At 44.2% G+C, this 16,038-nt stretch overlaps 2 protein-coding genes across 2 annotated transcripts in view; both read right to left on the bottom strand.

Annotated features, from left to right (window-relative positions):
* The window catches only part of rab38a (RAB38a, member RAS oncogene family), a gene marked incomplete at both ends in the record, with an annotated part of 5,263 nt that extends 1,852 nt beyond the window's left edge, over nucleotides 1-3,411 (bottom strand). Inside the window, one exon of the mRNA XM_080542847.1 lies at nucleotides 3,213-3,411. Within this exon, the coding sequence (XP_080398973.1) occupies nucleotides 3,213-3,411 (199 nt within the window). The remainder of the gene's footprint in view (nucleotides 1-3,212) is intronic.
* Nucleotides 3,412-3,901: 490 nt separating this feature from the next.
* Nucleotides 3,902-15,071, bottom strand: ctsc (cathepsin C). The gene is made up of 9 exons (XM_080542834.1): nucleotides 15,063-15,071; nucleotides 14,767-14,932; nucleotides 13,885-14,030; nucleotides 12,835-12,998; nucleotides 11,768-11,923; nucleotides 9,559-9,677; nucleotides 9,309-9,440; nucleotides 8,574-8,806; nucleotides 3,902-5,121 (listed from the first exon to the last, which is right to left on the bottom strand). Exons 2-9 carry the CDS (start codon nucleotides 14,921-14,923, stop codon nucleotides 4,849-4,851), a joined length of 1,380 nt encoding a protein of 459 aa, XP_080398960.1. The 5' UTR covers nucleotides 14,924-14,932; nucleotides 15,063-15,071; the 3' UTR covers nucleotides 3,902-4,848.
* Between the last annotated feature and the right edge of the window lie 967 nt (nucleotides 15,072-16,038).

Genomic DNA, 16,038 nt, shown 5'->3' with positions numbered 1-16,038 from the left:
GTAGTAGTAGTAGTAGTAGTAGTAGTAGTAGTAGTAGTAGTAGTAGTAGTAGTAGTAGTAGTAGTAGTAGTAGTAGTTTGATTGATTGAGAACTTTATTAGAAGATTTGCAGAAGTAGGTACATGAAAGTACATATTACATACAAGGTCAACTAACAGGATAAAAACCCAAGAAAGCCACTGGCTTATTTCAATTGGGGTCCTTGATACTCAATTCATCGTTACATGTAAGACAGACAAAAAACTAGTACTATCTACAAGATAATACAGACAAATAACTAGTACTATCTACAAGATAAACATACATCCAACATGGGAAGAACAATACAACAAAACATAAGGTATGTACAGCGGGTAGGACAGGTGGGGACATACACCACAGGTGGGGGCGGGGGACAAAACACAAAGTATGTACAGTGTCAGTAGTCTCCATTCAGGTCATCGTCAAGTTGAGGATTGGGGGATGGGGGGGGTTGCCCATTGTTCCACGGTTTCGGTAGAGAGTCTCCGGGTGGTGGGGGAGGGGGGGTCGTCGCCGGCTGGGGGAGGGAGGGGGGAGGGGGGAGGGGGGAGGGGGGGTCGTCGCCGGGTGGGGGAGGGGGACGTCGTTGATGGTGTTTCTACTGGCCGTGAGCTGCCTCCAGGACTCTGTGAAACGAGCCATGAAAACTGCATTGAAGGCCGGGAAGTAGCCGTAGTCTCCCCTGGTCTCGGTGGTTGGAGATGGGACATCAATGGGGGTTTTGTGAGAGGGCTGGGGGTCCTCGGTCTCGTCTGAGGCGGCGGTGGTGACGACAATGGCGTCGCTAGCAACAGTTGCCTGGGAAAGCACAGCTGTTCTCTGGCCAAACGTGTAGCTTGCCTGGTTGTAACTGGACCGGGATTCAGTTGAATGTCTCCCGAGAGTAGTAGATAGAGAAAGATCCTGGTCCTTCGGTCCATTCTACCTGTCGGGGGCTTGTTCTTCCGCGTCAGGTTAGCAGTCAGCGTCGTGTGAATAGTTGCCGCTCCGAAGTTTAAATACTTCTTAGCGGCGTGGAGATAAAAGTCGCTATGGGTTTCATCTTTTCCAATAAAGTTTGTCTCCTTCTCCATAAGATGTAAGTTCTGTGGTGATTTAATGTATAAATCCGTAATCCACAGAAGGAATAGAAGAAAGTGTGAATCCACAGAAGGAATAGAAGAAAGTGTGGAATAATCCTCGCCGTTGCAGTAGTAGTAGTAGTAGTAGTAGTAGTGTTAAAGATCCCAAAGATCTTCTTTGTAGTACATTTGCGCCACCAAACTGCTCCCAGTTTACAGTGGTGTTATGTTGTTATGTTTACTACACAGAAAAGCTAAATTGGTATCATAAACCAATCTTTGTGTGTCGGGTCCACAGCACAGCGAGGAGTGCCTTTGCAAAGTGACCTAATCCTCTGGTCGATTAGATCGAACACACACACACACACACACACACACACACACAGCTGGCTCAGTATGTCTGAGGGGGGAGATCAGTACAGAATGAAACAAGAAACTAAGACAGAATAGAAAGAGAGAGAGAGTGGTGGGGGAGTGAAAGGTAGTAGTGAGGGGAGGAGGGGTAGTGTTGTAATAAGTACTACACATGGTGGAATGTACTAATCAGATTCATGTTTCCTTCCATGACTTCTAAGGACGAGCACTATAGCCATAACATAAACATAGCACCACGCTTTGAATGACTCTGATCATATAGCCATTGAGGAGGAGACCGCCAGAAGAGAACCGAAGATCGCAACCTCTTGTTCCAAAAAGGGACAGTCCACAGCAGGGGAAGCTGTTATGATTCGTATTGGGAGGTTAGACGAAAAATATGGTGAAATCAATCCTAATATCCTTGACTAACCCTTGCCCTCATAAAGAACAGCATTCATTAGTAGAGTAAATATGAAGTTGCTCCTATAGGCCCACTGATACAGGGTCATATATGTTTTCAATCCCTCCAAAGTAGGGATGCACCGAAGCCAAGAATACTGAATACCGAGTGCATACCGGCAGTTTTTTATTTTATTATTCTGCCAATTTCTGTACCAGTGTATGGTATTTTATTGCCATTTTATTCATGCTTGTATGCTTATTCATGTGAAATGACAATTATCAAAATTATGTGTTTGAAATTGTACTTTATGTTATGTAATATTTCCTCATTTTATGAAAGATGTAAAAAATGGTGACAGTGGCTGGTGAAAGAGGGAACAAGTCACCAATCAAAATGATCGGACTTTTATTTTGAAAACGGAAATACATTTCAACATTGTTGAAAATCACATCAGACACTCGCTAGTCAAACCAAAATACTGTAACGCATTGGATTCGGTGAGTAATCCCCACTGCTACCTAGTTAACTATAACACTACTTTACATTGTTAGCAGGCTCACAAAACAAGCAGTGTTAGTTGACTAGCGATGTGTCATTGATTTTCAACAACGCTTAGCTTGCGCTTTTATTTTGAAGTCGCGAAAACGGAAGTCAATGTCGGAATGTGCCTCTCGTTGTCGTTCAGAGACACGCCGACATGTTTGCGGTATGAATAAAGGTCTTCACTCAATGCTCATCTCGTTCACAGAACAGCATGGGTTGCACTGTTTAATCGCGTCATAAAAAAAACGTCTCGGTCTTTTCACACCGAATGGCCGAATACCGAATGCGCTTTTCCCCCCCCCGTCCGAATACATTCGGTGGCCGAACTTTCGAGCCTCAAATTCCACCCACAGGAGCGCGAGACACATGAATGCTCTCATAGGACCAGGCGCTTGGATGGAAGAGCGCGCGCGTGAGTCATATGGTGCTTTTCCACTACAGTGCCAGCCCGGGTCAGCCCTGTTTATGATCCTTTTTCCACTGCCAAAAGTATTCTCTGCTAACCGACGCTGTAAAATGAGAACACCAGTAGCTGCCTTTAGTCCACAGTTATTCCCGTCCCCAAAACGTTGGCTATCACAATTCAAATGTATAATCGCAATTAGCCTATGTCTAGTAGGCCTTAATGCCTACTAGCCTAATTGTTTGATACTAAAAAAAACATGCAGTAGCCTATACAGCAAGTAAAAATCCATTAAAACAGGCCATGCTTTTGCTAAACACGCCTGGCAGACAAAAAGAGCTATGGTCACTCAGTACCAATGATGTGAACAACCGTTCACCTCAACCGCCTGCGTTCACATCACGTACAAGCGTGTCGCCCCTACCTGCTATATCCCAGAGCTGAAGTCGAACCGTCTTCTGGTCCCAGTTCAGCACTTTGAGAGCGAAGTCCACACCTATGGTGGCCCGGTAGTTTGGACTGAAGTTCTGGTGGACATAGCGCTTAATGATGCTGGTCTTCCCCACCCCTAAATCACCTATCACTAAAATCTTATACAAGTGTTCCTTATGGTTATTCTGCATGGCGACAGCGGAGGGCTAGGGCTGAGCATTAGGCTAATACACCCTGACGGAGGGAGAGGAGAGAGAGACGTGGTGGAGTGAGCCAGAGCAGAATGAGGAGCGGTGTGCTTCAGGGGGCCGGAAGGAACGCCCAGAGAAGTTGGGCTGAAAAGACCTTGTGACTGGTGGGGCTCCAGCCACGGCGTGAGAGCGCACGGGACTGAGCAGCACCCGGAGACAGAGGGATCATTACAATACTTTGAAACTGCATCACACTTTTCTTGTAACCACTGGTCTCACATGACTGGGTTGTAGGCTATGTAGTGGATAGAAATGAGTAGTATACTAACACCTGAATCACAGTTCAACAGTCCAACCACAGTAAATCCTGACACACTCCAATAAAATGTGAATAGTTCCACTAGAGGTTAATTCATTTCATTTACCAATAGTGATTCACTTTGATGAAGAGATGCCATGGTAACACATAAGAGAAATGATTTAAATCAAACACTTTTAAAAATCAACTTTATTTTTTTTTCTCAAATTGTAAAACAGACAAAAGTGCAAAAAGTGTATCATGACATCTGTTTTGGTAGCCTACCTCTTAAGGAAATCATGGCACTGTCTTTAATAATCATATCCCTTTACCCACATGAAACAGTCCCTTTGTTATGTCTACACCCATGAGACCCAAACTCCCAGAATCCCACAGGGAGATGAGGACAAAAACAAGATGAGGACTGACATGGCAGACATTAAAGGACAGCATAGAGATGAGAGCATAATGAACTGACGAGAGGACATCTGTACTTCCCTGAGATAAGCAATATGGAGCAGCAGATGCCCTCGACCCTACATGATCACAAAACACTGATTAAAAACAATATTCAAATTACAATGGTGCCTAAATCAGATTCCCTTTATACATCACTTCCTGCTATAAAGAACTGAACATCTTCCTTCTTTTAACACAATCCTATGCATAAGGGTTCCATTTGATCAACAAACATTTGCAATCTACACACAAATTTCAGACAGCAGTAACAGGTCTTCAAATGTCCGCTGAACGGCAAAACATTTGGACAGAGGGGAAACCCTCATAATCCCAGATCAGTGGTCAATTTAGACAAAGAAGTCCTTTCAGAAGAAGAACTTCAGCCAAAGCAACAAACTGGGTTCCAATTGTAAAAACTCCAGAACCTTTTCTCCCTTTAACACGTTTGAAATACAGTCCAAGACTGATTAGCCGAAGCAGAGAAGAAGCACTGGCAGAGACGGAGGGAGGGAGGCTCTGTCCTCTGCCTGAGACTGGTGAAAGAAAGTTCACTCATTCATCTTTTTAAATCAGCACAGACATAGCAAAGGACAAAAGAGGATAGGGGACAAGGAGAGGAGAGTAGAGTAGAACAAGATAAGGGGAAACAGCCATCAAACCATTTTCTCCCTCTGCTGCTTCTACAGTTTGGGGATGGGCTTGGCGGCCACTGCAATGCTCTCTATAGCACACTCATCTGACCCACGGCGGATTCTAAAGAACCCCCCCTCCCCCCAGCCGGTCCCCCAGCTGTTCTTGACCACCCAGAACTTCTGACCCGTCATGTGACAGCGCCCATAGCCCACCAGCAGCACGGCGTGGTTGGTCAGCTCAAATGGATTGGGGATTGAGAAGTCTCTCAGGCCTGTGTGGTGGTAGATCCCCTCCTTATAGTGCATGAAGTCTGGGTAAACCTGTGGAGAAATAAATCAAATGGGGATAGGGTGTTATAGTAGACACTATGGGTGTAACGGATCACGGCTGATCTGTGTGTAACAGGGTTAAATATCTTATTGTGAATGTTCACCAAAATGTTTGTTTTGAGTTTGTTTCATGTTGTATACACTGCCTGGAGGTCTTTTATTTTTCGTTTTTCATATATTAGACTTTTATTTTGAAATGTCTGATTTCACGAACATACACATAGCGTCTAGAGCCACGCTTTTGAAATGCTCTAGGCAGGGAATTGGATTCGAACATTAGGAGAAATGAAATGTTTCGCTGTCTAAAATGTAGAATTTAAACCATAATGTACATGAGCATCATTCTATTGGCAGCTACATGCATTTCATTCACAATATATTGTAAATATTCTTTGATTCTGTCTATGCTAGCCAAGTGTCCTGTTGCTAGCCAGTTTTAAGATAATGGCTGAGTATAGCCAGTTGTGCATGTGGATAATTACAACGTGATTTGTCATATGCATGTTTTTGTTCAGATACAGGGAGGAGATCTGGGGGTCCCTGTTGATGAAATATTATCTGGTTTAACCTCTTGTGGGGAGCATGGCACGTTCTGGCCAGCAGAGGGAGCCAGACTGTGGTGGGGGATGGATGACGGGCTGATTACAGACAGGTGTCAGTAATCAGACTCGTTATCCAACTGGTCTATTTAACCGGTGTGTGTTGCCCTCACCACAGACGGGTGGACCTCCTGTGCAACGGGAAGCTACGTGACCGTGACGGCTCACTACACCACAGCGGAGGGGGAGATGCGCAGTCCCGTGCTGCAGACGCGCGCGCTCTATGAGAGTCACACAGGCACCAATCTGGCGCAGATCCTGACAGGAGCAGTAGCAGAGTGGAAGCTAGAGAGACCCAATATCAATATCCCAGCCACCACAGATAACACCAAGAACCAAGCAAATGCAGTGATGCAAGCTGGACTGGGGCCACAGATAGGGTGCTTTGCACATTCCATCAACATTTAGCATCCCGAAGGGGAATCTCAGTCAACCAGATGGACCGCCTCCTTGGGAGGATCAGGAAGGTTGTTTCCCCATTTTCCCAGGAGCCCAACGGCCGCTCATGTGCTTAAGAAGCACAGAGCAAGAAATGCAGCTACAGCTTTGGAGCAGCAGGCAGCTGTATACTCTGCACTGACAGACAACAAGACCCTGAAAAGAAAGTTCTCCGGCACGGTGCCGGATTTCCGGCGTGGGGGAATTTTGAGCATTTTTTTTTTTTTAAATCACATGCTATTTGTTTACATCGTAATTTAAAGAGTCATCTTCAGCAAAGAGACAGTTCCGCCTACCAATGGTATCACATTGCTCAAGCCAACCAACGACTTCTAGCCAATCGGAGGCAGAGTAGTGGGGCGGGCCTTAAGAAGTTTGAATGAGTGTAATGTTAGCTTGTAGAGACGTTCGCTTTTAGCAGCCCGCTATCTCGCTAACTTTAGTAAGAGTCTATTAAAATGGAAGCCAAGTGTCTTAAAACTGGCGAAGACACAGCTATACTAGAACGAGGAGTACGGAATAAATGGCGCTGGGCATGGATAGAGGAGAGTAGTGAGGGGAAGCCTTATGGGACGTGGTGCCTCAAACTGAGGGAGCCGGGTGCTTGTTTCTGTACGCCGTGCTCAAAGAAACTCGTCTACGGCAGTAGTGGGAAGAAGGTTATTGCTCGACATGCCTCAGATCCCGGTCACCAAGCTTCGGTTCGAGCGCTTGCTCATACAACAACCTTGCCGGGAGCGACGGCTACAGGTACCACTTCATCTTCAATGACCGACCGTGTTTGCGAGCAAAAGATCAGAGTGTGCGCGTTTATAGCTGAACACGATCTGTCTTTCACAATGGCTCAGCCACTCGTCGATTTGTGCAAGAAGCTATCAGAAGACAAAAATGCACTGACAAAGCTGTCCGTTTCCAATCAGCACGCCAGCTATTTAAACACACATGGCCTTGCCCCAGAATTAAAAACACGGCTGTGTGAAAAGCTTAAAAAAGCAACGTTTTCGATGAATATCGACGAAGCTACTAATCTTAACATGGACAAAATCCTCAATGTCCTTGTTCGTTTTTTTGATGATGATCTGGCCAAAGTAACAACACAACACCTAGCCAGCAGGAAAGTAAACATCGCCAACTCGTCAGCCCTCATGCAGGAGCTCAAAGATATCCTGGAGTCCAATGGTCTTGACTGGTCACTAGTCATCAGTATTCTACTTGATGTAGATCTATTGATCTATTGTTATAGTGATAGTGGCTTAATAAGTGATGCAATCAGTTTGGCCTTAAGTGATTCAATCAGTTTGTTCTTTTAAAGACATCGAAATATATTATTTGATTTTGTATTGAGTATAAAACAGTATTAATGCATTTTAACATTGAGACATATATTTTGTATTGACTATACAATAGTATTAATGCATTTAAACATTGAGACAAGAAGCTGTCTTCTGTACCCGCTCTCCCAATATCTCAAACTGTGACCCCCCCCTCCCCAAGAAAAAGTTTCAGGCACAGGATTTTTCCCCACTTTAAGCCCTGGAAATGTCAAAGACATCGTCACCTTGTCTGATGATGACGTGGAGGTGGCAGAAGAGGTCGTCCAGGTGCTCAAACCTCTCCAGATGATTACAACTCTGATGACCCTGAAACGTAGGATCCTACCTCTGAAAACAACTCTGATGAGCCCTGAAAGGTCTGAGTCCAGGATCCTACCTCTGAAAACAAGGATTCTACAATCCATGGCCCCAGACGCTACCTGGCTGTGCCTGCCACTTCAGTCCCTAGCGAGAGGCTATTCTCCACAGCAGGAGACAGTGACTGACAGGTCTGTCTTCCCAGACAATGTGGACATCCTCATCTTTTTGAAAATGAATATGAAGTTAGAAGCTTGAGGCTGCTTTGCTTTATTTACTTTTTTTTCATACCATGTTTAAAGGAAGGTTTCACTTTATTATTTAGTTAAAAGTGGCATGAAACATGTTTATTTGTCTGCTTTAAAGAGCCCAGTGATTCACTGCTGCAACCAGGCGCCGCCACCCTCTCTCCTATTGCACTATAATTTAAGTTGAATGTGTATTTCAGTATAATATGTAATTTTGAGTGTAGAATATGTTATATATATTTTACCAGTTTTGACATCTTGAATGTTGTTTTTTTGTTTCACACCATAAAAGTGGTGTTTTTACAGAATCCAAGGAAAAAGCAGTTTTTATTAAAAAAAAAAAAGTTGTGTTGATCCGAAAAATTATCCGATCCGTGACTCAAAAACCACGACATGGCCCGATCCGTGAGTTAGGTGATCCGTTACACCCCTAGTAGACACCCAAAAACATGTGTAGTGTTTACTGTATATGTATGCATATGCCATTTTGTGCATGTGTGCCTATGCATACGAGTGTGTGTACACACCTCAAAAGCCACTCCCATCGGTCCGTTCCTGACCAGCTCCAGCATCATGGCAGCCTCGCTGCAGCCTCCGTAGAACCCTCCCACGTAGCTGTACTGGGAGACAAAATGACGCAGACATCCATCCGGAACCCCACACGGTGAATCCTTCCCAATATACGGAAAACAAGACTCGTCCACGATCCCAAAGTCTTGGATATACTTCCCAATCAGGTAAGGGAAACCACCATCACAACCTGCCAGAAGAGGAGGAGACTGTTACCCATGATACGTAATATAATATAACCCACAAGGCCATGAGAGATTACGGAAATAATATATTCAATTCTCCCCAAAATTAACCAGAGCTTTAAAAATGTTCTAGGATCTAGGTAATAGAAGCCAGACCTCAAAGCTAGACCACAGAATCACACGTCAACTTTGCAGATTGTGTGTGTGCGCACGTGTGTTAATAATAATACATTAGACTTATATAGCGCTTTTCTAGACACTCAAAGAAGCTTTACAAACTGAAAAGATTGAGTAGTAATAATAAAAAGAAACAAAAAAGGTAAATAGAAGAAAGTATAGGGGCCTAATTAAGGTAGTGCTGGGGACACATGGGAAGGGGAGGGGGAGAGGGTTAACTGGTGACGGCGAGCTTGAAGAGGTATAGGTTTTGAGGGCCTGTTTAAATGTTGGGAGGGTGTTGGCCTGTCTGATGTGGTTGGGGAGGGCGCTCCAGAGGGACTGTGTTACCTTGGGAGTACTGGGAGCAGGACACCACTTGTTGTGGGCTGAAGATGGGAGTCTCTGTGTTGTTGGTCAGGATTCGGACACGAGACTCCAACATTCCCATCGAGGCAAAGGAGTAACAGCTACCGCATGCACCTGGGATAGAGGAGAAAAACATCAAAATACACATCAACCATCATCCCAATAACGTAATATGTTTGGTCAACTTCATTAAAAAGGCTGAAAAGCATTTGCATTAAAATAATTCTGTTACCTTGGTTACGGATAGGGCTGAGAAAGTTGACCCCGTTGACATCTCTCCAGTCCCAGCGCTCAGGCAGAGCTGCCGCCATCTTAGCCACCTCTGCTGTCACAGGGGCGGGGCGAACACGTCTGGGGGGAGGGGCATAGAGAGAACCTAGCTTTAGCTTGGAGTGAACCGACACCTGGTGACAAGGTTTTACTGTATACTAGTAACATTCTCCTTATGAACACAATATACATAGTCCACAAAGCTAGGTGAGGTGTGAATTTGTGAAAGAGTGTGGCCCAGATAAGAATATGACAGCAGAGGGTTAAGAGTTTAAATGAAAGTTGTATCCTTGACATGAGTCTAGGGCTGGTCTACCATTATGGATCCACACTGTGATATGGATTTGGACTATAGCCTACCGTCAATACTGGTTCTGCTCCTCTCCTTGCAGCATGTGCAGATTGTGCAACCAACAGTTTAATGCATACGTTTAACACGTTTAACACCAATATACAACGCACTGACAACATGCAAACCTGAGCGCCCATCTGTAAAACTAACAGCTTTTCATGAAGGCAAAATAACGGAGGATAGGTGCAAGATTTCACATAAGTAGGCACTATGTGGTTTAACACACCCTAGGCATTACAGAATAAAGTGCGTCATTTTCATCGAAGACAGGATTTTAGGTCATAGCGGCATAACTGGATAGAAAATGGACTTACGACCCAGGAAGGAAGAATATTATTTCTCTTCCCATGCCGTGGCCCGCTACTCTGGACGGTTAACAGACTCCGTGGCTACGGTGTGACAGACAGGTAACCTAAGTCATATTGCACTGGACTAAGGCTGCCACGATTAGTCGACTAGTCACGACGACGTCGACTACCAAAATCGTCGCCGACATATTTGGTAATCGCCGTAGTCGCATGTTTTTTTGGAGCTGAAATAAGCGTTTTTTTTTTTTTTTTTGCCTAGCACCAGGGGAGCCCCCCCTCCCAAATTTCGTTGTTTGGTACCTGTACTATATCAATGACAATAAAGACCATTCATTTCATTCGATAAGCATTCGTTTTTCTTCCCTGAAGCTGCCACTGGCTAGCGTCTCCCAGTGTCTTTGATGTACATGCGCAGTGTCGGTCATCCGGGGCACACGTGACTTCCCCGGAAAAACAAACAGAGAAATGTCTTCCTGTCCTTGTACCTCTAAAGTGTGGGAGCATTTCAACCACAACGTTGAAAAAAAGAATGTAAAATGTAAAATTTGCAAAGCTGAACTCGCTTATCATGGCAGCACGTCTATGATGCGCGAGCATCTAAAAAGGAAGCACGTTGTGGCAGATGACGAGGAAGACGATGGCTCGTCTCGGTAAGCTAGTTAGCTTGTTATTGGCTAACGATATCGTTACGTTAAAAGCCTTCTTACATTATTTTACGTTGTCATCAAAGCGATACTTATCAAATAGCTAAAAATGTTGTCTTAACGTTACAGTGCTAAGAAGGCGCGTTCTACTATGAGATGAGTGAAGCAAAGCAAAACTTTTGTACTCTGTACAAGTATTTATTTTTGTTTTTGTATTCTTTTGGTTGCCTAGTGCCTAGCCTACCTCATTTTACTCAGCAGTTTGCACCCTCTACTACTCTTTACATTACATTACATGCAAGTGATGCCAGAAATAAATCTGCAAAGTTCATTAAAATATCTATTTTTGAGTGAACAATCATTTTAATTGTCTTTATTTTTAGTTAGCACATGCCTACAACAACAACTAACAACTTCAAGCTAAATTTAGAAGCTGATTTAGAAGATGATAGCTAAATAAGAGCGATTGAGTAATTGTGCGATAAGCTGTAATTTATGATCCGATTAGTCGACTAATCGTTTAAATAATCGGTGACTAGTCGACTATGAAAATAATCGTTTGTGGCAGCCCTACACTGGACAACCCATATCAATGGCATAGGGCTATCAAATATGTCAATAAATAAAATTGCCTGCTTGGCACTGGCAGTGTCGAGTGAGACAGAGGTAGTAAGGAGTCCATTTGAATTTCAGCAAAGGGTTGTGGGCATTCCACACACACACACACACACACACACACACACACACACACACACACACACACACACACTCCTCATTCCATACCAGCCTCCCCTGATGTGTGAGTGTGTGTGTGTGTGTGTGTGTGTGTGTGTGTGTGTGTGTGTGTGTGTGAGTGCGCGCACACACCTGGGGATGTGTGAAGCTGGCCCTCCAGCCCTGTACATCAGCTCCTGTATAGTGTAGGTCTCGTGCTCTCTGTAGGACGCAGCTTTCCAGGAGCTCTGGGCAGAGTTGATTGAGTCAATAAAGTCCAGGTTGCCTTTGTACGACCTCTGGAGCAGCCTAGAGGAAGGAAAGAGGGACTGAATGAGAGGGAGATGCTCACAGCACTGCAATACACTCAGTGAACACTTTATTAGGAACACTGATACTAATACTGGGTAGGGCCTCCCTTTGCTTTCAAAACAGCCTCAATTCTTCACGGCATTGATTCCACAAGATGCTGGAAACATTCATTTGAGATTCATGATTGCATCACGCAATTCCTGCAGATCTTTCTGGTGCACTTTAGTTTTAGTTTACTTTACTTTATTTAGCACACATGAAACAGTGCAAGGAGGGAACGAAGGCCAGGAGGCTCGTACAAAGTTCCACTCCCGCCAATAGCTAGGTTTCAATATACCACAAAGAACACTTAACTAGCACAAAACAAAAAAAAAAATGAAAAAAGACAAAAGGATACATAGTTTGCTCAAAACACATCAAGAAAAGGAAAATAGTTATGAAGAATTTAAAAGAAAAGAAAAAAAAGAAAGAAAGAAAAGAAAACCATTCTATTATATAAGAATATTAACACAGGACCAAGATGGAATGAACAGCTCATGACGATATTAAATAATCTTTCAGTTGCTTTAGTTAAATTCAGTTGGAGATGACTTTTGCTTTGTGACATGGTGCATTTTCATGCTGGAAGCAGCCAGTTGAAGATGGGTACATTGTGGCTATGAAAGGATGCACATGGTCAGCAACAATACTCAAATAGGCTGTGGCATTCAAGCGATGATTGATTGGTATTAACAAGCCCAAAGTGTGCCAAGAAAACATTTCCCACACCATTACACCACACATGAATTAGAAGGTGTACAGGTGTTCACTGTTCAACAAGTGTTCAGTGAAGTGTACACTTTGCAAACAAGGGAACAATGCCATACGAATGTTAGCAGAAACATGAACCACTGTCACAGGCTACTCACAGGTGGTCTTTATGGCTCAGGTGGGGAGTGTGTTGGGCATGGGGGGGTACTGGAGCGACCCTCTTTCCTGCAAAGCAAGCCCAGTTGTTCCCCAGGACATCGTGGACCCACCCTGGTAGAGTCTGGTCACAGTAACTGGTCACCTCTGAGCCCTGCTGAGAGTACTGAGAACAGAGAAGACAGCACTGTTAGCTGGAAACGTGAGGAGCCGGTGCAGGTGTACCTGATTTTTGTGAATCATTTCTATTAGGCCTATAGGCAGCACAAGACTCAATGTGCCATGTTGAATGTCGGCTAACAATAGCCTGTTTGAATATTAAGTAGGCTATTTTTTTTAAAGTGAGGAGCTAGTTTGTGTTTTGTTTTGTTTCTCCTGTCCCTGCTTTTTGTAGGCCCCGTCTGTCTGTCGATCATGCCCTTTCTTGGGAAAAGCCACCTGTCCTTCTATAAGTCTGTCTGTGTGTGTGTGTGTGTGTGTTATGTTACGGTACATGTGGGAAAACTAGGGTTAGGGTTAGGGTTAGGTGCTAGGGTGACTTGGTACATGCTGGCATGTCTAACCCTAACCTTAACCCTAACTCGAACCCTAGCACCCAAGCACCTAACCCTAACCCTAGTTTTCCCACATGTACCGTAACATATATACAGTATGTATGTATATATATATATATGAGGTTGTACAGACAAGTCGAGACAAGTCGAGACAGACTGAATGAGGAAGTAGTCCCTCATGTCAGTGAATCATCTCCATCCTGTAGGCAGGACTACACTCATCCTTATCTCAGACAGCATCCAGAGTGGGGGAGGGGGGGGGGGAAACAATGAATGAAAGTGAAAATAAAGAAACACAACCTTCAATGTGACAACAACTGACACATCAGCCCGTTTGAACACAGTACGCTCAATGTATCCTGCATCGTTGTAATCATCTAACAACTGGTTAGGTGAAAACAAAAGGTTTTCATGTTCACAGATGATCCAGTCATGCACGCCACATCAGGAAAAGTGCATTTTAAGAGGCAAGCTCCAGGCCATGACCCTAAAGCCCACCTTGAAAAATGCAAACCACTTGTAGTCGTTGAGTTCCACCTCAAAGCCCTGGTTGTAGATCAGCGTGAAGAAGCCGGTGTTACCGAGGTCATCCGAGGCTACCGACAGCTTCTCCAGGGTCACCGTTACCGTCTTCACAGCGGTGCCTGTTGAGTGCACGAACACATGACATGAATGGTCTTTATTGTCATTAATATAGTACAGGTACCATACAACGAAATTTGGGAGGGGGGGGGGGGCTCCCCTGGTGCTAGGAAAAAAATACTAAAAACAAGGGGAAAGAGCTGGTTTACATAAATAAAGGCTATATAGTATACACTATCCACTATACTATACTATACAAATAAAACACTGTGCTGTACTCTATGCTATGCTATAAATATCCTAACATTTCCTATTCTGAACCTTATGTACCCGAGGGTTGTCATATTGCACATAGTATTATTGCACATTCATTTAAAGTGTCGCAGTTTGCAGGTTTGAGAGAGAGAGGGAGAGAGAGAGACAGAGAGAGAGAGACAGAGACAGAGACAGAGACAGAGACAGAGACAGAGACAGAGACAGAGACAGAGAGAGAGAGACAGAGACAGAGACAGAGAGAGAGACAGAGACAGAGAGAGAGAGAGAGAGAGAGAGAGAGAGAGAGAGAGAGAGCTCATTCAAGCACTTTCAAATGACCCATGTCAAACAATTTTCAAAAACTTTTAAGACCTTGATTTCTCAAGATTTTTCTCAAATTCACAAACTTTCAAGGGTTTCAAGGACCCGTGGTGGAAACCCTGGTTTCTATAGCTTTAGTAGTTATCGATCGATTCAAACTTTGTGTCCTTCCGTGTTTGACTTGCATGCAACCATTGAGCCGCTGAGCCCCCCGTGTCTTACCCATCTGAGAGCAGTTGACGGTCTTGTCTAGCCCCCCTTTAGACACCTGGAACACCCAGGTCCCCAGCAGATCCTCGTAGGAGCAGTTGGCAGGTGTGTCACCCAGCGAGCCCTCCACCCACAACAGCAGGAACACAGTACACACCAGGACCCTCATCGCGTCACTCTGCAGAAAAGCAAACAGATTTTGGGGGTTTACAGATATAGAATCGGCTGAATTTGGTATGTTTCCCCTACCCGTCGACGCACAGCAGGTAGGAATTGTAGGAAATGTTATTATGGCATGCCCTCTGTACCCCTGTGAGATCTTCTTATGCAATCCTCGGCGAGGGGAACTTCCTTGGGTCATATGACCTGGCGCAGTTGACTCCGCTGTCACATGACCACGCGGTCTTTATAGTGGGAGGGCTGTGGCTGTGTTCGAAATGGCATACTAACTAATGGTGCTTTTCCACTACAGGGCTCGGCCCGGCTCGGGTCAGCTCGCTTCGGCACGCTTTTGAACAGTTCTGGGTATTGGCGCTTTTCCACTATACACAAGAGACCAGGAACTAGTAGGAGGAGTAGGAGATAAACATACTATTCATACTATGTTCATGTGTGACGTAGATTTGAGTATGCACAGTGCGTTCACACTGCATAGTAAGTAAGTAAGTAAGTAAAGCTTTATTTATATGGCGCCTTTCGTACATAATGCAACTCAAAACAGAAATTCTCCCACGACAGGCAGAAGTGCTGTTCGTTGGGTTTAAATTATATTTTTATGATAGACGTATTTAAAGTTATCTATAAGAACTGTGATTGGTCCGCTTGATAGCGTCACATTCCGACTCTCTCGTAAATGCGGAAGTCATGACGGAAATGTCATTTACTTTTTCTGTAATTACTTATTAATAAAGATTTGAAAATGTATGATAACCATCTTATTATCTTAGTTTACTGTAATTTCAATGCATTATAGACATTTTCTTTACAACAAGCATAACAAAAATAAGTTTTTTGATCGCTATTATGCCGCTATGAGTACACCGACCAGAACTATAAACATGCAGAGCCCTCGCGTAGGCTACGGCGTAGCCGCGTGTAAATTCGACGCAGGAGTATAAATTAGGCTTTACATGGTGCGATTGCCTGAAGAGACCGAAAGCTCGCAATAAACAATGTTAAACAACGTTAACAATGTTGCAAACGTAGGCATCACATTGTAGCACGTAAGGCTTGTTTTATTGTCTCTAGGGGCACAGAGCTTGCGTCTCTTCCGTTTCTGTCCCT

This window comes from Nansenia antarctica, assembly GCF_963989245.1.
Source record: "Nansenia antarctica genome assembly, chromosome: 12".
NCBI classification, from domain to species: Eukaryota; Metazoa; Chordata; class Actinopteri; order Argentiniformes; family Microstomatidae; genus Nansenia; species Nansenia antarctica.
The sequence above is the reverse complement of the archived record's forward strand: the minus strand, read 5'-3'. Positions and strand labels throughout refer to the sequence as shown.